Source organism: Drosophila hydei, unplaced genomic scaffold (genome assembly GCF_003285905.1).
Source record: "Drosophila hydei strain 15085-1641.00,03,60 unplaced genomic scaffold, DhydRS2 tig00008122-arrow-pilon, whole genome shotgun sequence".
Classification (NCBI taxonomy): Eukaryota; Metazoa; Arthropoda; class Insecta; order Diptera; family Drosophilidae; genus Drosophila; species Drosophila hydei.
In genome coordinates, this window is record NW_022045833.1 from 6,024,274 (window position 1) to 6,042,636 (window position 18,363).

Sequence of the window (18,363 nt, forward strand, 5' to 3'; positions counted from 1 at the left end):
ATTGGAGTGAAGGCGGGAAAGGAAAACTGTACGCGAGAAATGCGCGCGCTGCTTATAAAGAAAAAGTGCATTTAGGGTTGAATTCATTAACTTGTGAACCATTGAACGATATACAACTGCGTACTACAGTACTTGGTTAACAACTATTTTAACTCGTTTTTATTTCAAGATTTAGTGAAAAAAAAAATAAAAGACCATGTCTCAATCTCAAGTAGCCGGCAAAGAAAACATTACGGACAACATGGAAAAATTCTCGCTAAAGGTACAAAGACACGTTCTCAATTACCCACAGCTTATATAGTATTTATTAATGCATTTGTGTAGATGTGGCTAAACGGAGTGTCATTTGCGTATTATTCAAATTAATGAAAATTAATTTGCAGCTATTTATAAATTCTTGTTACTTTTTTACATTTTACTTACGCAGAGCCCCAGCAAGAAAATTCTGACGGAGAACGCCAGCAACGTTCGCAAAATGTCGATCACCCCGGAAGATACAGCCAAAGATCAAGTCAACAGCAATGGCAAGACTGAACAGACCATAATGGATAAGGTTGCTTCACCATTTGATCCTACGCTGGAGCCGCTGCTCAGAGAGAATCCTCGTCGCTTTGTTATCTTTCCCATACAATATCATGATATTTGGCAGATGTACAAGAAGGTATGTTTAACACAAATATGTGTGAGTGTTAGTGGTAGAGCCTGGTGAAATAGGCGGGAAAATGTATGATAAAGCGCGGCAAAATGTGATCACGTCGCAGACGTGACTGATTGTCAGAATAAAATACATATATACTTGTCTACATACATACCTACATTCGTACAACTTAAACATACATACATTCATACATACATACATACATACACACATACATTTACAAACACATGTTTGATGTACTGGATATATTTGCTTATAGCCAAAAAAGATGCGTACATATGTATATAGATACTTACCTATATCCACATTCATATACCTAAACACTTCTATATATACATATATACATTCATAAATGTGTAGCCTAACATACGTACATTTATGTTTATACTCATGTACAGTAACGTTCCATATTAAGTAAACATGCAAACATCAATAACGAAGATACACAAATAAGAGTAGACATATAAAATTGATTATGTGAAATTTTCTGTACTAGCGAAAGTTCCTTTTTATTTTTTTATGTCACATTTTATGCTGAATGTACGTACATAGATCGTTTGTATACGTACAACATTCATATCTTAACATACCTGCACACATTCATACATCCCATACTCAGGTAGTTAGTCACATATTTATTTAACTAAATTGATTGATAAGCTACATTCATTTTCTTTTGTGATAGAAAGAGATAGAAAAATTGTGAAATTGCATTTTCCATTCTATGAATGTATAATTTACTCAACTTTTTCAATTTGAATTTAAATTTTAGGCGGAGGCCTCTTTCTGGACTGTAGAGGAGGTGGATCTATCCAAGGATATGAGCGATTGGGAACGTTTAACTGATAATGAACGTCATTTCATCTCCCATGTGCTTGCCTTCTTTGCAGCCTCCGATGGCATTGTGAATGAAAACCTTGTTGAGCGCTTTAGCCAAGAGGTGCAAATCACTGAAGCTCGTTGTTTCTATGGCTTTCAAATAGCCATGGAGAATGTGCACTCGGAGATGTACAGCGTGCTGATAGATACATATATAAGGGATCCACAGCAACGCGACTATCTGTTCAATGCAATTGAAACAATGCCCGCTGTCAAGCGAAAGGCCGATTGGGCGCTCTCTTGGATATCATCGAAGGCGGCGAATTTTGGCGAGCGAATCATTGCGTTTGCTGCCGTGGAGGGAATTTTCTTTAGCGGCAGCTTTGCCTCGATCTTTTGGCTGAAGAAGCGTGGACTGATGCCCGGTTTGACCTTCTCCAATGAGTTGATCTCACGTGACGAGGGCTTGCATTGTGATTTTGCGGTAATGATGTTCCGGCATTTGGTGCAACGTCCTAAGCGGGAGCGCATAATTGAGATCATCACGGATGCTGTGAAGATTGAACAAGAATTCCTCACAGATGCTCTGCCCGTCAATTTAATTGGCATGAATTGTGCATTAATGTCCGAATATATTGAGTTTGTGGCCGATCGTCTGCTGGTGGAACTCGGTGTTGGCAAACTCTACAACACAAAGAATCCATTTACCTTTATGGAGATGATCTCGCTGGATGGAAAAACGAATTTCTTCGAGAAGAAAGTGGGGGAGTATCAGCGTATGGGTGTCACATCGAATCGTTTAGACAATGTCTTTACACTTGATGCGGATTTCTAAAATTAAATCTCGCAATCCTCACAGCTGCAGGTTCCGGGTGTTATTTTTATTCACTATATATTTTAATCATTAACTATTTTTCCTAGTATCTAAGACTACATTTATGTGGACACATAACTTAGCTAATCATTATTGTCATTCCTTTTCCAAAAAAAAAAAAATCAAACCATTGAATTACCTGACATTTAAAAGCATTATGTTCTATCTGACCTTTGTCGAATTATCATTGTACATAACATTTTAAATAAAATCTTAAGTATTTACTGATATAATTAATACGTGGATATTACTCAAAATTTAAAAGTTAAGCGGGAAGTGCAAGGCAACGGCTAGACGAACAACTCTAATATACGGGACATTAGGTATGAAGGACATTAAAGGGCATTGTAACGACAAATGTATGTAGTTATATATGTATATAACTGAAACGTGGCTAATTATATACTGAAAAAATATATATGTATAGAAAATGCACATAAATGTAAAAGCAACGATAAGCTCAACGCCTATCCCACTGTTAGTGAAAACACCTCAATTGCTATCGTTCAATATCGATAGCTATCGAGTCCACAAACAGCTGACGCAAAGCTATTCGCAAATGCACAACTACATACAAGTTGTGTCTGCAAATTTCACTTTAAAGTGTTATCTAGGAACGAAAAAAGATACTGCTGTAAGCCATAATTCGCGTGTGTAAAAATGTGTAATCTAAATTACTTATTGGTTAGCCACCTGTGATACGTATATATATTTATATATATATATATATAAAGACGATCGATAAATATACAGTATGAGCGTTAAGCACGCAGCTTGGAGCCGTTCGGAGTGCAACACATAATTGCAATCACCAAAAGCAATGGGCTATGCAGCACGTGGTGATGTTGAGCTGGCGGAACAGTGTACGCTGCTGGACGATCAGGATCACGCGGATGACGAATCCCGGTTAAGTCAAGCATCAATTCGGGATGCAAGGAAACTGCATCATCGACGACAACGTCTCCGATGTTCATCGCCTCGATTTTTACGAAAAATTTGCCATTTCGTGCTGTGCATATTCGTAATATTGCTATTTCGGTACATAATCCTGCCCAACATTTCAATATATGTACAAAAAAGACATGGTGAGTGAAAGTGGAAGCATAAGTCAATTGTTTCAGATCTTTATTGTATTAACTTTAATTGTTTTGCAGTTCCGCTGGCGGATTGGTCGGCGAACACATCGCTAGACATTAAGGACTATATACAGGCACAGCAGGAGACATCGCTCATAACCCCCCGTGACTTTTGTCGCAACAAAACATTTCTGATTATTGCCGTCTGCACCGGCTTAAGCAATTTCGTGGAAAGACAAACAATTAGAGAAACCTGGGGTAATACAACAGAATTCAATTATGCAGCATTTGCCAAGCTGCATGGACACCTAAAGGGACATTATCAGCCGCCAATGGAAAAACGCTTGCAATTGTATGCGGATTATCTAAAAGGCGAGGGTGAAAACCTTACAGCAAGCGTACGCATAGTCTTCATAGTGGGTCGCAACAGCTATGAATCACATTTGGGAAATGAAACACTTGTGCGATTGCAAAGCGAAGCGGAAATCTATAATGATATAATTCAAGAGAGCTTCATCGATACGTACAATAATCTAACATTGAAATCTGTGATGGCACTGAAACATATTAGCAAAAGTTGTCTAAAGACTTGCGCTTACTTTGTTAAATGCGACGATGATACGTTTGTCAACGTTCCAAATCTTTTGCATTTTCTACTCGGTGGCACAGTGCCGCTCTATAACGATACTCTCGACTATCATGATCGTAGTTCGATGGTGGTTATGTCGCAATACAATAGATTAAATGCGACAACTGGTATCATGATAGGTCATCAGTTTTGCAATGTTGTGCCCGTCAGCGATGTCAGCAGTAAATGGTATATCCCCTATTATATGTTTCAGGGCGAAGTATATCCCAAATACTTATCGGGTGCCGGTTATCTGATGTCTATAGATGTCGTCGAACGTTTATTTGAGGCGTCTCTAAATACATCGCTCATTTATCTTGAGGATATTTATATAACTGGACTTTGCGCTAATCGCGCAAATATTAAGCGACAACATCAAGCTCTCTTCAGCTTCACGAATTCTCCACATTTGTGCGCCTTCAAGGGCAGCATTACACAACATCAGATTAAAGAGGAGAGCATGATCGAAGCATATCGGTTTGTTACCAATTATACAAAAATATGTCCACCACCGGGACGTTACTTAAATCATATGCGATTACGAAATCGAAGTAATTGTTAGATAAGAAAACAAGAGCTGTGAATATGCCTCTATCAATCTGTCTGTCTCCATATATAAAAGAATCAGAACGTTGGCTTCCTTTGTAAAAATACAAGTTTAAAGAGATTTTCCATGAGATATAATTTGTTGAATTGAATACTATCTTTGAAAACAATTGCGCACAGACATTATATATATATATATATATAGCATATAGATACACATACATATATATTCCTATATATTTCCAAAATATTTCCTTTTTTGTTCCTGAGATTATTTTTCGTATCGAATTGAAGTGCTGTTTATCTTAAGAATATAGTTCTATATATACATATATATCAGTGTTTTTATAGTTGTAAACATTTTGATAGTTCAGTTGGAAATTATTTAACAATCAAATATATATATATATATATATGTATAAAGGCCGTAATACTTGCACAAAGCTCTTTTGGCTGTAACACGAGGGTAGTTTAAAAATTGCCAAATAGTATAGAAACGTAGAAATTCGGAATGTAAAAATTTAGAAAAATAAAAAATAATTAAATATTCTTTTCAAACTATCCTCGTATTTTAATAAAATTAAAGTACATGAGGTTATTTTGAGATATTGTCAAAGTTATCGAAAGTTTAGAAAATATAATCAGAACTTGAAATATAAAGTAATATTATTTAAAATAAAAACATTGTAAATTATAAAAATAATTTTAAAATTGTTCATCGCAAATGTTTTGAACTACTCCCGCATGGCTTGCACTTTTTGTACACGAGGGCAGTTAGAAAAATTGCCAAACGTATTATTTATAAAAATTTAAATACTTTTATCCCTTATTTATATTATTGAAATTATTTACTTGCACCAATTTGTTCAATCTATTGTGCAGCTAATTTAAAAAAAAAATACAAAATTAAAAAATAAAATATAGTTTTTATTTTTTTGGAACTGCTCATAATTACGCCTAAAATATTTCCATCAATTTTATTTTATATTTATATCAAACAAAAAAAAACAGTTTTTTCTATCATATGCAAATACTTTTTTATTACTAAAGTAGTTGATAATTTGTTAAATTGGGTTTTTTTAATTTTTGGATCTTCATGTTTTTCGAAAACAAAAACAAATATAGTTTATAAAACTAAATGCTTGATACACTTAGAGCTAGACTTACAAAATGATTTTGTTTTTGTTTTCAGTTGTTTACAGATTATTCTTATGTTAGGCAAAAATATAGTACTAAAAACTATAATAACAAACTACATTCGAGCCTAGAATTTAAATTTAAATTTAAATTATATATTTAATTATAGCATTTCAATGTTATAAGCATCTGGCAGATTCTTGTTTAGTCTAAACTAGAGCTGCAATCATATTGCAGCCCTAATGGTGGATCCAGCTGATCCTCATCATCCTCCTTGTTGCTTTCCTTAGCTGGACTGTTGCTTTTAGGAGTTTCTGCAGCTTCCTGCTCTGCTGCAACCGTTGCATCTGTCTGTGAGGTGCTCTTTGTGACTGCAGTTGCATCAGCATCATTTTTCTCTTTGTCTGCAGCTTTTGCGTCTGTATTGTCATCGTTTGTTTGAGCTTCAGTCTTGTCAGCAGCTTCCTCTGTAGAGAGCTCAGTTTCGGCAGCTGCTGCATCGTCTCCCTTTTCACTTTCATCTCCCTTTTTAGTCACAGCAACTGCAACTGCATCATCCTGCTTTTCTTTGTTGGCATTGTTTTCTGTTTTTCTATCCTGTTCTGATTCGGAAGCTGCAGCATCGTCTTTCTTCTCTTTATCTTTCTTGTCCTTGTCAAGCTCTTTTTCAATTTCACTTTCACTTTTCTTATCGTCTGCATCAACTTTATCATCTGCAGGCTCATCCTTTATTGTAGTTAGAGGTTCCACTTCATTTTCCTGTTCATTTCCATTTTTATCTCCTTTTTTGTTTTCCTTACTCGGTTTTTCATTATTTTCCATGGTTTCTTTTTTGGATTCTTCATTGGGCACAGCTTCTGTATCTTTTTCCATAGCCTCAGCTATTTCTACATTTTGATTTTTTAGGGTTTCTTCACTTTCTTCTACATCAGCTGCATTTTCATTATCTGCAGTGTTTTTATCTTTTTCACACTTATTTTCAGTTTTATCTAAATCTTCTTCGCTTTGCTTTGCTTCATCTGCTTGCGATTCAGTTTCGGTTGTGTCCATTTGCTCAAGCTGCTCGTCTTCACCAAGCTTCTCCTGTAAGTCCTCTTCTGGATGCTTCTGCTCCTTAGCATCTTCCTCGTTAGCATCTTCCTTATTTATATCACTTGCTTCTGCTTTGCTGTCGGTTTCATCCTCAGCCTTTTCTTTGCATTTTGCTTTGAGCTTTTCATCAGCCCCACTCTCTTCCTGCTCCTTGCTGAGATTCTGACCATGTTCGTCCATCCATTTGCGCGCCACCTCAAACTCTTCCTCAGCACGTATCAGCTTAACAATTGGCTTCATTTTGAGCTTGGAATCGTTGCTCTTCATCTCCTCCATGCGCTGTCGCTCCAGCTGTAGCAGTGCAGGATTTGGTTTGTTCGTCGTCTTCTTTCGAGGTTGCTTCTTCTGCAAAGTGCCGCCAGGTGAGGTAGGTTGATTGGTCTTGACCTCACCGGCGCCCTCGGTAATGTCCACTTCCAGCAGACTGGCCAAAATAGATGAGCTAAAGGCCGCCACATCGATATCCATATTTTGATCTGTATTTGCAGTAACTGGATCACTTTTATTTATTTCCGCGTCAGGTGCAGTCGATTTAACGGAGGTGATCTGCAAGCCCTTGGGCAGACTGACCTTTGAGACGGAAGGCAACTCCTCCTCGTTATCCGAATCAATGGTAATCGTATCCGTTTTCGGCTCCACAATCTCAATTTCGTTATCTTCATCGTCGCTGGCTTGTTTCTCTGCAAAGAGTTGGGCAATCGATTAGTAATCTAATATTTCAAATATTTTTATTAAATTAAATATACAGTAGAGTATCCGCATTAAAAAGATTTTAATAGGTCTATATTATTTATATAGAAGCTTAGAATGTTCGGAAGTTTGGCATAATTTAACTTAGTCTAGTTAACCTAGGAAATTCGTAGCTTAGATATTAAGAAACCGCATTTCTTCGAGTGGAAAATTTGTGAGAAGCTTTTGCAGCGTTTTCTCCTTGGGTCTGGGTTGGCGTTCCATCTCTCGGCAATAGCATTCATAGGCAAACTTTGCCATTTGCCAGCGCATTTTGCAGGTGCGTGCATCGCGCCGAAAGCGTGGCAAACGCCTCGCCAACTCCGCCCACAGACGTTCTCGTGCAGCCACATCGTTATAATCCACATGCCGCGGATTCCACAGAGTGGGATAGGCACGCATAGCCAATACCAGCTGCTGCACAAACTGTTTATCATCCGGCATATCCTTTAGCTTGCCAGCTTTACTCCTGGAGACGCCACCATTTGTTGCGTAATCTTGCAACGGCTCGAATTCATCACGCAAATCCTGTTCATCAATTTTATACAAGAAATACAAGTTGGCCAAATACTTGGAGTATTTCAGCTCCAGTTTGGCAAATGTGTGTTTGTTCTTGATGGTTTTCAGTCGGAAGGACTTGTACATTTCGTACATCTGTTGCCAACGTTCCACAATGTATTCACAGCGATAGTCTGCAAAGAGAAGCAGTTAATTTTTTTTTTTTTTTAAGGATTTATGGCTGGAGCACTTACGGGGCGTAGATTTCCAAAAGTTTAGCCATAGCGATTTGCGTGTTTGTTCGTCTATGCTATTGAATTCGGGATCTGCGGACTTACGCCACAGTACGGGGTGACTCTTGGCAAAGTTAATGATTCGCATGTCAATCGGTCGAACTTCCAGCGGGCGCACAGTCAAACGAGGCGTCGCTTTGACGGACTCTTGTTGCTCCTTATTGATGGTATTCTCAATGGCATCCAGTTGCTTGCGCTCATAGCCATCGCCATCGCCTTCACCACAATCCACCGATTGCCATTCGCTGGGCGGCAAATCCCTGTTGGCCAAATAGTTGGTGGCCTTATCAAAATAGCCCTTAAACCGCTTGCCTTGCTTTAGCAATCTTTCGATACGCACATAACGTTTGCGTACATTCTTCCAGCGTAGCTTAATGTCATCGCCACGTGGAAAGTGGCTGGCTATGACGCGCCACTGTTTGCGTGTCACCACCATTTTGCCATAGTCCGGATGTCGAGTGCACCAAATGGAAGGATATTCCCTGAGCAGCCTAGTTAGCTTGCGATCATATGCATGCTCCTGCTCATTACGATTCATGCTCTCTTCGGTGCCGAGTGCATCGTACTCATCGTTCAAATCATCGACATCATCGCCATCTTCCGCATCATCATCCTGATAGTCATCGTCATAGTCATAGCCATCATCATTCTCGTTATCCGCCGTGTCAACAGCTGCCTCACGAGCCTCTTCCTCAACCTCATCCTTGGGATCACCTTCAGCGCGCACGCCTAGCGGCATTAGCGGTGGCAATGGATCCAGGCTCTCGCCATCTTTCAGGTTTGCATGCAAGCTCTTGCGATATTCGTAGACCTGATTGTGAAAGCTATTGCAGCCCGTATTAAACAGATCCACATCATCCAGCTGGCCATAGCAAACATAATCCACGGCTGCAATTATGCCAAAGAGGTGAGAGAGAACATCGTTAAAGCTAAAGCGAAAAACTGCTGCTGAATTCGATTCCATTGCCTTTTAGTTGGATATTTTACAAACACATGGACCAAGAGCTTAAAATCAAATTGAATTTAAATGGAGCCAAGGAAATGGAACTCGCAGAGTTTTTCATACAACACAACAAAACATACTTACATGCTGGCTGAACCAAAGTATAATTCATAGATCTATATATGAATATATATAGCATAATATACAACATATAAATATATATATACATATATTGTTGAGCAACACCCGTCCATGTGTTCAAATATTCACAAAAGACAATGTACACTTATTTTTAAAAAGAAAGAAGAGACTTCTACTTCGTATGGGCTAACCGCAGCCTGCGAACCGGCAGCAGGAACTTGATACATAACATATACTATATACTATACTAAATCTTATACTATAAGGTATTGCCGAATGCCTGTGGAGATTGAGAACTATTATCTAATTTATAGAGTCTAAAGTTACAATGTAACAAAATATAAAACAGTTTCATTATATTAACTTAAATTTCATAACTTGTTAATATTATTAACATTTTATGTTATATATTTTAGCGTCTTACCTGCTGCCAGTTGTCCATTCTCCAAGCTGTTGGCATCATTCTTGAAGCCCATTTCACGCATATCGAGCAAGCATTTATCCTGTAACTGTTTAAAGCGTCCTATTGCATAGGTCATTAGATAGGATAGATGTATATAGAGCTCCTTGACATCCATATGGCTGCGCGCTTCGTTGTATGCATTTGATAGGGTCAACGTTTGCACCTTGCCCGTTAGATGCGTACAAATCTCCATGGCACTAAATATTTGGTTTTGCAGCTGAGTACGCGCTGCGCCCAGGGGCGATGTGGAGAAGACGTGACGCACTAATGTTGGCGCTTTGGCCACAGATGCGGGAGTCATCATAATGGTGGTGCCGCCTCCTCCTCCACCATTGCTGCTGTTGCTACTGCTGGCAGTTGCTGATTGGGAGGCAATGTTCATTGCATGCATTTGGCTGCCATTGTTGACGCGCACCACTTGTGGTGCACGTTGCTGTTGATTAGTCTGTGGATTATAGATGCCCATGTTGGAGCCAAAGCTAGGATGCAGCATGCGTGCAGTTTGTCCAGTTGGCTGCTGTTGCCTTATAATGACCTGGGGAGTCAATGGAACGGGCGCACGCGTTATCGTTGTCGATGCCTGGCCAGGTGGTAATTGGCGCTTGACCTGAAAGAATTTGTCAAATTAATATCTAATTAGATTTCAAGATTTTCAGAGTATAAGCTTACCTGTATGAGCCGCCCGTTGGGAAGGCGGTAGGAGTCCTGTTGCGCTGCACTATTGAGATCGACACGAAAGCCATTTATGGTATGAAAAACAGGGCCCGCTGAGCGTATGGCGTTTGGCACCACTGTGCGTCGCACCACAGCGGATTGACTGGGCGTGGATTGACGATAACGCATGCCTGAGCTGCTCAACACAAGTGGAGGTGGTAAACTGCTTCGAGGACCCGCAGTTGAGCTTCCATTAGTACTAGGCCGTGGTCCAGTGTAATTCTGTTGCACGGTTACAATGCGCGGCGTCGTTGTGACGCTGGTAGCAGGTGTTGCACTCGAACGAGGACCCGGTTTTTGTGTCACTGATATTTGGCAATCCGGTTCCAGCATGCTGAGCAAATCGGGCGTACAGACAATATCGTCATTTGAGGACTTTGGACGCTTAGCCGGCGGACCCTGTGGCTTGGCTGATTTCTTGCCCGAATGTACAGAGCTGGCATGACTACGTTTGGAAGTATTGGATTCCAAGCTCTCCATGGAGTCCGACAAGCTATTTACCTTCGCCTTGGCCAGGCGACAACACGTACTGTAGTCCTTGTGAGTTTGCCGGCGCATTTCCGATTCGGATAGCTGCAGGGATTGAAGGCCGCTAAAAAAGAGGAATCATTAGTCCTTTCATTGACATGTCCGAAGTCCAACACTTACTTCTTCTGAGTCTGTATGTAATTAACCAGCGCCCAGTGTTGAGCGCGCAGTGGCCAAAGGATTTTCGATGTGCACTTGAAGCAATTCCAATTCTCATTCTGCTCTATGTCCACGATGACGCCTCTTGACAAATTCTTGATAATGCACGACTTGCAGAACACATATGGGCAGGTGGAGCAGCAGTATACCTCGCCGCCTTGGCCGCACCAACGGCAATAAAGTTCCGAGCCATCTTCACCCTTCGAAAATTCGCCGCTGTTGTAAAAATCATGGCATTTGATGCAGTGCGTCACACGCAGTATGGGATGCATTTTAATGTTATTTTCCGTGCTGACTGCTGTGCCAATGTGCATACGGCAAACGGTGCAATGAACTTTACGTTGATTGACCACATCCACAGTGGGATACATTTTTATATAAAAGCGACGTTCCTCCTCCGAAACGCTCGCGTCCATTTCATAGTTTGAGCCTAGACAACAAACGCATTAGACAAAGGTATGAAGGTACAAAGGAGCAGGAAAGGAGGGTTTGGGGTGGGGGTAGTTGACCTAAGGAAAGGGAATTTTGCCGCTTACCCGTAAAGTCAAAATCGAACGCTTTGAGTGAAGGCGAAGGCGTCGCTGGCGTTGCGACCGTCAGCGCAGGCTCCGTGCCGGGCGTGCTGGCCATGATAGTTGTTTTGCCGGCTGCAAAATCGAGACACTAGCCCACACGTGGATTCGAAAACAAGAAATATCTTACTTCTGCACTATCTAACACTAACACACACACGCACACTGCTAAAGTAATGTATTATGCTGGAACAACAATTCGGCGCGTATTTATTTTTTTTGCAATAATAAGTAATACTAATACCAACGCATGCCTACATACGCGCGCACACATGCACAGCCACATACACACATACACAATGGCGGCAAAAGCGTTAAAATGATCTTGGTATTGCAAAATTTGATTTAATTTTTATATTATATTAATTCCATTGACTTGGCTGACAGCATAGAAATGAGTTTTCACGCGACTGCCGCTGTAGTATATCGTTTTCAATATGGCAGCCGCCTCGGGTGTTCGGGTTACCCGAGTCCAATCACGAAGTATACATAACAAGTTTTACCTAGACTCTGGAGCCGATATTTTTTGATGAAACTGGTTAAACATTCACATTAAATACAGTCAAACAGTCTCCAAAAATAGTTTAACAAAATAAATATTTTCCATACTAAATCTTAATCCAGAATCTGTATTTAATTCCAATCCCAACCAGCGATCGCATCTAGTAAACATCTATTATTCTCGATCTAGTAGCTCCTTTAAGCTACAGTGGATAGAATTTGAATTGTAATTGCTTAAGCATTAATATCGTATATAATTTTCCAATTATTTGTAGAGATTTTAGTGAATTTGATTAAATTTGGTATACTTGGCAATACTGTTTGCAGCTGGTAGTCTCTTTCGCACTTATGGAATGTACGTTAAGACACGAACATAAATGAGAAGTTGAACAACCGTAAGGCCTCATAATTTCTATGCATTTTAGATGATGTATGTGAAAGCTGCAAAATAGGAAAGATAATTAACTACAAATGAATATTTATTTGAATATATTTTTAAAACTTCAATTAAAACAAACGCCTAAAATACACGTTTTTCAACACTTCTACTCAAATGCAACCCTGCAACAAAGCTGAATATTATACATTGTGTATTATTTTGAGTGTTACAGAGGTAAAGCCGCTTTTATTTTTGGAGAGAACTGTGCATATATAAAATTGAAATATTTGGTTGCTGGATATCAAAACGTTCAATGATTTAACAAGGTAGTTGGATCAAATTTTGAAATACTGCTATTGAGTTTTAGCTATTAATTGTTTTGGTTAATGCAAGTTATACATGTATATATATATTTATATACATATATATATATATATATATATATATATATATATATATATATATATATATATATATTATATATTATATATTATATAGATATATATTTATATATATATATATATGTTCCTATGTATAATTTCCATTGTAATAGATATCTGTTTGTGCTATGTCATTGTTCACTGCTGTAGCTTCTGCTGCCGTTGTTTTTGTTCGCATATATTTAAGTTTCCACTGAATGCCTTTTCAAGATGCAAGCTTAAATCTCAATAGTTGTTAATAATTGTATGTCAATATTTGATATTCTGAAAAAAAAAAACAAATATATATTTTATTTATTTCATAAACACATGTAAAACTACGTTGCGAAGCTGTGTTTTGAAATATCAGCACGACTGCATCCAGTCAAAACAGCTTTAATTTGTTCGATTAATCGATAACATTGTTACCGCCAAAGTGCGATATAAATGATTGTTCTGGATTGCACTGCATTTTCTGTCTTATAATTTATTTGTTTATTTGGCTGATTTTCGAAATTAGGCTAGTGTGTACCTGTGAAACATGTTTCAAACTGATATTTTGTCGTCAATCCTTTAACAATATATACAGTCATTCACAACAAAAGACTAACAATGGAGCCTGCAACATCCAGGCCAGGATTTGAGCAATTGAATTCAGACTTCTTATACGGCTGGGATTTATTATTCAAAACTGTAGAAGGGAAAATTGATAAAAAGTCAGATATTCTAATAGTGCTTGTTCATTTTCTGCTGACTAAGCATTACAAATTCCGTTGCGTTGGTATTGGAGATGACGTGAGTATTTATTCGATTGGTAGAAATGTAATTGAATTGTATATACTGTTATATATAAATACTTTTTTTTCTAGAAAACTCTTCCCGAAGACGAGGTCGGTACCGAATTACTGCCAGATCACTGGAATGGCGATAATACAAAGTACTCATTGAGATATGTGCATAATAAAGTGCTCTATCTGCTGCTCGGTCATATTACCGAAGATGCTTTGATTGTCAATCTATTGGATATTAATACTAAGACTGTGTCCAATATATGCATTACACCCGAAACTTTGGTTGATCACGTCAAAGGTGGCATAACAAAAATTATGCCAACTGTAACGGATATTGTTGAACGTTTTCGCAAGGAGCTGTGTGATCCGGTTTGATCAAAGCATATATACACATAAACATATTTCCATAGTAATAAGTGATTTCTTAAGGTATTCACTGGAAATTCACGAGAGGCAACAACACAAACACAGATCACCAATCAAACAACACCGGCATCAACAGCAGATCCTTTGCGCATTGGTGAGCCTAGACGTCCGGGGTAAGTCGATGTTCTACTTTTTCTATCAGCTAATCTCTAAGTGGTTAATGCAATTTTAGTTCGTATATGCCGCATGGTTTTGAGCCGCGGCCATTTGGTTTCCCAGATATTGGTCGCGGAGATTTGGATCCATTGGGTAGGGGCTCTGGTAATTTATATCCGTTTCCCGGAAATCCGGGCTTGGCACGCTTTGATCCGATCAATCCATGGAATCCTCGTAACCCTGGTGCAATGGGTCCAAATCCAGATCATATGCGTCCGCCAAATTGGAATCCCGATTACTACATGTGAAATTATATATCTATATATATATGTAAAATATATATAACCGACCCATTGAAATGTTCGGCCTATTAAATCACTAGTTTAAATGAATTGGAGATATTTCAGAAATAATAAGAAATTCAATTGATAGAAAACAAATAGAATAAAATCTATTTTATTATTACTAAATTTTATATTATATATCTTTATTATTGCTGTTTTTTATGCTCACATACAATATAGAAATTCAGCCTAAACATTTATTCAAAAAATATGTATACGATTTGAAATATGTATATGATTTTTGCATATATACGTTAATATACATATACATATATGTGAAGTAAGACATAAACTTGATTTGTGAAGACGGGAAAACGCATTCAATTCACAAACACAGAAAATAATTAAAAACTATACAAATTAAATGGCGTATATAGTCAAATTTAAAGATACATATATTAAGAATTTTATAAAAATATATATAGATATATATATTGGTATATATTAATATATATTTTCATGTATAGAGCGCGTTTTTGTAATCTCAATATTTGAAAAAAATCTAAACATATGCGCAGCTATATATATATTTTTATATATATATATATATTTTTTTTTTATATTAATTTATTTTTTTTTTACATTATATTTTGTGTGATATACATTTAAGTCTAGCCTAATATTATTGTTTTTTTTTTTTAGATATTTTTAACATAATATTTTGCTAAATTAATTAATTACTGAACATTTTTGCAATGCTTTCACTGACTTAAAATTTAATTTTCTTTTCTGTTGGCAAAATAAATTTTGATTTTAGTTAATTTAAACTTTTTTGTGCGTGAATTGTGTGAAGCAGTTGATACATGTATTTATTAAATATATATATATATAGGTATATATTGGTGTATATATATATGTATAGAGCTCATCTTCTCCGCTCTCAGTCCCATTCCCCAATAAACATGCGTGGTGTGGGCACATAGCCGCGTGTTGGCAGCGGTAAATGGCGTCCATAGATGTGATTATAAGGTGATTCGACAAGTTCCGAATCTACAAGAAGCAATAAAGTGACATTAGCAAAGATCTATCTATATATATATGGAGAACATATATAGGAGAAGCAGTATATATAATTGTGCATGATATGATTGTAATATGTACAAAGTAAACTGTTTGCCGTCCAGGGTCCAAGTCTTAAAGTAAAGTTAGTATATTTTCAAAAAACAATTTCAGTACAGGTGTTTAGCTATAGCCAGGTAAGGTGTAAAGGCATTGGTATATATATATACAGCGCATATCTAGATTTAAAGAAACCCAAACTAAATGCTGTAAAATAACCTCTCTCTCTCTCTCTCTCTGTGTGTCTCAATAGTCAAGTATTTGAATTTTCTTGAGACTGAGGCTGCGCGGCTTGCGCGGCTTTAGGTAGCCATAAATGGATTCCATGTCGCTGATGTCAAGGCGGCTGGCAGTGCGACCCGTTCTTTGTGCATTGTTTGTAATTGTTGCAGCAGTTGCTGCTGCTGCTGCTGTTGTTGTTGTTGTTATTGCTGCTGTTGCTGTTGCTGCTGCTGCGGTTGTTGCTGTTGTTGCTGCTGTTGCAGTCACAGTTGTTGCTGTTGCTAAAGTCTTTGCTGTTATACTTTTGTTTTTACTATTGAAATTATTGTTGTTGTCATCTTTGTTTTTGCTGTTGCTGCTGCTGTTGTTCGTTATCTGTCGCTTGTTGTTATTGTTGTTGTTGTTGTTGTTTTTGCTGTTCGTATTGTCATATAGTTTTTTGTCAGCTTTTTGTTGCGGCTGCTGACGTTGTTTGCCCCGCCAACTGGGCGCTGGCAGGTTGGGCTTATTGTAATATTGCGTTCGCTTATAGCTCAGATCCGTTGGCACACGCTCATAGAGGTTCACCATGGCTGGCGGTTTGGCCACTATGCGGTGCCGTCCACCGTACATGTACAGTGAGCCCTCCTCGTTGGGCTGCTCAAAGAAACTTTCGGTCGACTGGGATTTCTGCCGGGCCGCAAGCAGCGCCGGCGCCGCCAGCTGTCGCAGCTGTGCACGATCCACGTAGGGATCGGTCTCTTCATTGCTGTGTTGCTGCTGGTGGTTTTGCTGGTGCTGATGCCGGTGCCGTTGTTGCTGGCTTCGCATCGGCATCGGTTCGTCAATGTCAAAGTCGTCCAGGTCGAAGTCATCGTAATCGTAGCTGTCATCGTTGGTCAATGTGGTCGGCTCGTCGTCCTGTTCCTGCACCTGTTCCAGCACTGAAATGTCGCTCTCGCTGCACCACTTGGCCACGCCCACTCGCTTGTCTATCAACCCGCCGCTGAGACGCTGATGCCGTCGCAGCTGCTGCTGGCTGAGACTGCGCTGCGGCCGCGGTGCCGGCACCTGACCGCACAGTGGTGCCAAAGCATAGCAGCTAACACAATTGCAGCTGGTCTCCAAGGGCAGCTGCGTGCGTCGCATGGAAGGACGACGTGCACCCTGCCGCACAGCCACAGCCTCCAGATCATCATAGTACTGACTAGGGTAGTAGCTGGCTTTGCGCGACTGATGCGCTGCCTGCAACTGTTGCTGCTGCTGCTGCTGTGGCTGGTGGTGTGAGCGATGGCAATGACGATGCTGATGACGATGATGCTGATGTTCATGTGGATGCGAATGCGTGTGTGAATGCAGATGCGGTTGCTGTTGCTGTTGCTGTTGGTGTTGCTGATTGCTACGTGTTGGTGCTTTGTGGTGCTGGTGGTGCTGTTGGTGTTTAACAGTCGGCGCTAAGGCGCTGATTTGTGTCTTGTTTGTTACTGTTGCAGTTGTTGCTGTTAAGTCCGTTGGCAGTGATTGTGGTTGTGCATGCGTAATGTGTTGTTGTTGTTGTTGTTGTTGATAGCCGCTCAGTTTATTATAAATACCTATGCCACTCTCATAGCTGCGCGTCTGCCAAATCTGATGCGGATGATGATGGCTAGCTGGCTGCTGATGATGCACGGCATGTGCTGCCGCTGCTGCTGCTGCTGCCATCAATTGTTGCTGCTGCTGCTGCTGCTGCAAGTGCAGCGCGTGCGGATGCATGCCAGCCAAATGATTGTTGTGTATCATCGATGTCTTCTTCTGGCTGAGCGTGCTCATGCCGTTGCCGTTGCCATTGCCATTGCTGTTGGCATTGCTGTTGCTTGTGTTGTTGTTGATGATGATGTTGTTGCCATTGCCGTCACGCTGATCCTTCGAGCTGGACTTGGAAGATTTCACAAAGTTCGGCACGCGTGCACGCAAGCCACAGTAATAGGGATCATCTATGTAAAGAAGGCCATTTTAACTGCTGTTTGCTTAGACTAGGAATGTGGCTTAGTGGCGACTTACCATATTTCTTGTTGTCCTTGCCTTTGTCAGATTTGCCGCGTGACAATTTGATGCGGGACTCCAAGTCAATGTCATCGTAGTCCGGCTGTGTAGGCGGTTTGGAGGGAAACAGAAAATTTTTATATATTTTATTATTATTATTTTTTTAAATTTTTTTATATATATTTACTTTCGAAAAATATATGTTTCAGCTACATATTAAATTTAATATATATAAAATCACTAAAACTTATTTGC

At 39.2% G+C, this 18,363-nt stretch overlaps 6 protein-coding genes across 7 annotated transcripts in view; 3 read left to right on the forward strand and 3 right to left on the reverse strand.

The window, feature by feature from the left end:
* On the forward strand, positions 1-2,494 carry LOC111603114 (ribonucleoside-diphosphate reductase subunit M2). Its single transcript, XM_023320589.2, has 3 exons — positions 1-262; positions 428-661; positions 1,431-2,494. The coding sequence occupies exons 1-3, from the start codon at positions 197-199 to the stop codon at positions 2,310-2,312; spliced, it is 1,182 nt and encodes a 393-aa protein (XP_023176357.2). The 5' UTR covers positions 1-196; the 3' UTR covers positions 2,313-2,494.
* Positions 2,495-2,579: 85 nt separating this feature from the next.
* Positions 2,580-4,676, forward strand: LOC111603099 (beta-1,3-galactosyltransferase 1). Its single transcript, XM_023320563.2, has 2 exons — positions 2,580-3,436; positions 3,506-4,676. The coding sequence occupies exons 1-2, from the start codon at positions 3,172-3,174 to the stop codon at positions 4,615-4,617; spliced, it is 1,377 nt and encodes a 458-aa protein (XP_023176331.1). The 5' UTR covers positions 2,580-3,171; the 3' UTR covers positions 4,618-4,676.
* A 1,266-nt stretch (positions 4,677-5,942) lies between these two features.
* Positions 5,943-7,298, reverse strand: LOC115483383 (uncharacterized protein DDB_G0284459-like). The gene is made up of 3 exons (XM_030225109.1): positions 6,968-7,298; positions 6,539-6,685; positions 5,943-6,451 (listed from the first exon to the last, which is right to left on the reverse strand). Exons 1-3 carry the CDS (start codon positions 7,296-7,298, stop codon positions 5,943-5,945), a joined length of 987 nt encoding a protein of 328 aa, XP_030080969.1.
* Positions 7,299-7,591: 293 nt separating this feature from the next.
* On the reverse strand, positions 7,592-12,384 carry LOC111603329. The gene is made up of 6 exons (XM_023320874.2): positions 11,835-12,384; positions 11,260-11,728; positions 10,567-11,203; positions 9,859-10,504; positions 8,312-9,238; positions 7,592-8,251 (listed from the first exon to the last, which is right to left on the reverse strand). Exons 1-6 carry the CDS (start codon positions 11,926-11,928, stop codon positions 7,695-7,697), a joined length of 3,330 nt encoding a protein of 1,109 aa, XP_023176642.2. The 5' UTR covers positions 11,929-12,384; the 3' UTR covers positions 7,592-7,694.
* Positions 12,385-12,955: 571 nt separating this feature from the next.
* Positions 12,956-14,866, forward strand: LOC111603350 (proteasome inhibitor PI31 subunit). 2 transcript variants are annotated; one of them, XM_023320899.2, is made up of 5 exons: positions 12,956-13,076; positions 13,759-13,964; positions 14,039-14,329; positions 14,390-14,499; positions 14,559-14,866. In XM_023320899.2, exons 2-5 carry the CDS (start codon positions 13,782-13,784, stop codon positions 14,788-14,790), a joined length of 816 nt encoding a protein of 271 aa, XP_023176667.1. In that variant the 5' UTR covers positions 12,956-13,076; positions 13,759-13,781; the 3' UTR covers positions 14,791-14,866. The 2 variants fall into 2 exon arrangements, with proteins under 2 accessions (XP_023176667.1, XP_030080926.1); XM_030225066.1 differs by lacking the exon at positions 12,956-13,076 and having other exon boundaries at positions 13,628-13,964; positions 14,559-14,865.
* A 668-nt stretch (positions 14,867-15,534) lies between these two features.
* Positions 15,535-18,363, reverse strand: part of LOC111603303 — a 35,194-nt gene continuing 32,365 nt past the window's right edge. Inside the window, exons 8-10 of the mRNA XM_030225055.1 lie at positions 18,127-18,211; positions 17,679-18,059; positions 15,535-15,816 (exon numbers count right to left, since the gene is read on the reverse strand). Of these exons, the coding sequence (XP_030080915.1) occupies positions 15,707-15,816; positions 17,679-18,059; positions 18,127-18,211 (576 nt within the window). The 3' untranslated portion in view covers positions 15,535-15,706. The remainder of the gene's footprint in view (positions 15,817-17,678; positions 18,060-18,126; positions 18,212-18,363) is intronic.

Excerpts from the sequence above, each read along its gene's own strand:
- LOC111603114 (XM_023320589.2), top strand. The coding sequence starts at position 197 with ATGTCTCAATCTCAAGTAGCCGGCAAAGAAAACATTACGGACAACATG. Across the intron at positions 263-427 it reads TGGAAAAATTCTCGCTAAAG|AGCCCCAGCAAGAAAATTCT; the intron begins GTACAAAGACAC and ends TTACTTACGCAG. Across the intron at positions 662-1,430 it reads TTTGGCAGATGTACAAGAAG|GCGGAGGCCTCTTTCTGGAC; the intron begins GTATGTTTAACA and ends TTTAAATTTTAG.
- LOC111603099 (XM_023320563.2), top strand. The coding sequence starts at position 3,172 with ATGGGCTATGCAGCACGTGGTGATGTTGAGCTGGCGGAACAGTGTACG. Across the intron at positions 3,437-3,505 it reads ATATGTACAAAAAAGACATG|TTCCGCTGGCGGATTGGTCG; the intron begins GTGAGTGAAAGT and ends ATTGTTTTGCAG.
- LOC115483383 (XM_030225109.1), bottom strand. The coding sequence starts at position 7,298 with ATGGATATCGATGTGGCGGCCTTTAGCTCATCTATTTTGGCCAGTCTG. Across the intron at positions 6,686-6,967 it reads CAGCAAGGAGCAGGAAGAGA|ATAATGAAAATGCAGCTGAT; the intron begins GTGGGGCTGATG and ends AAAACACTGCAG. Across the intron at positions 6,452-6,538 it reads GGAAAATAATGAAAAACCGA|ATGATAAAGTTGATGCAGAC; the intron begins GTAAGGAAAACA and ends ATGAGCCTGCAG.
- LOC111603329 (XM_023320874.2), bottom strand. The coding sequence starts at position 11,928 with ATGGCCAGCACGCCCGGCACGGAGCCTGCGCTGACGGTCGCAACGCCA. Across the intron at positions 11,729-11,834 it reads GTTCGATTTTGACTTTACGG|GCTCAAACTATGAAATGGAC; the intron begins GTAAGCGGCAAA and ends TTTGTTGTCTAG. Across the intron at positions 8,252-8,311 it reads CTTTTGGAAATCTACGCCCC|ACTATCGCTGTGAATACATT; the intron begins GTAAGTGCTCCA and ends TTCTCTTTGCAG.
- LOC111603350 (XM_023320899.2), top strand. The coding sequence starts at position 13,782 with ATGGAGCCTGCAACATCCAGGCCAGGATTTGAGCAATTGAATTCAGAC. Across the intron at positions 13,965-14,038 it reads GCGTTGGTATTGGAGATGAC|AAAACTCTTCCCGAAGACGA; the intron begins GTGAGTATTTAT and ends TTTTTTTTCTAG. Across the intron at positions 14,330-14,389 it reads GCAAGGAGCTGTGTGATCCG|GTATTCACTGGAAATTCACG; the intron begins GTTTGATCAAAG and ends TGATTTCTTAAG.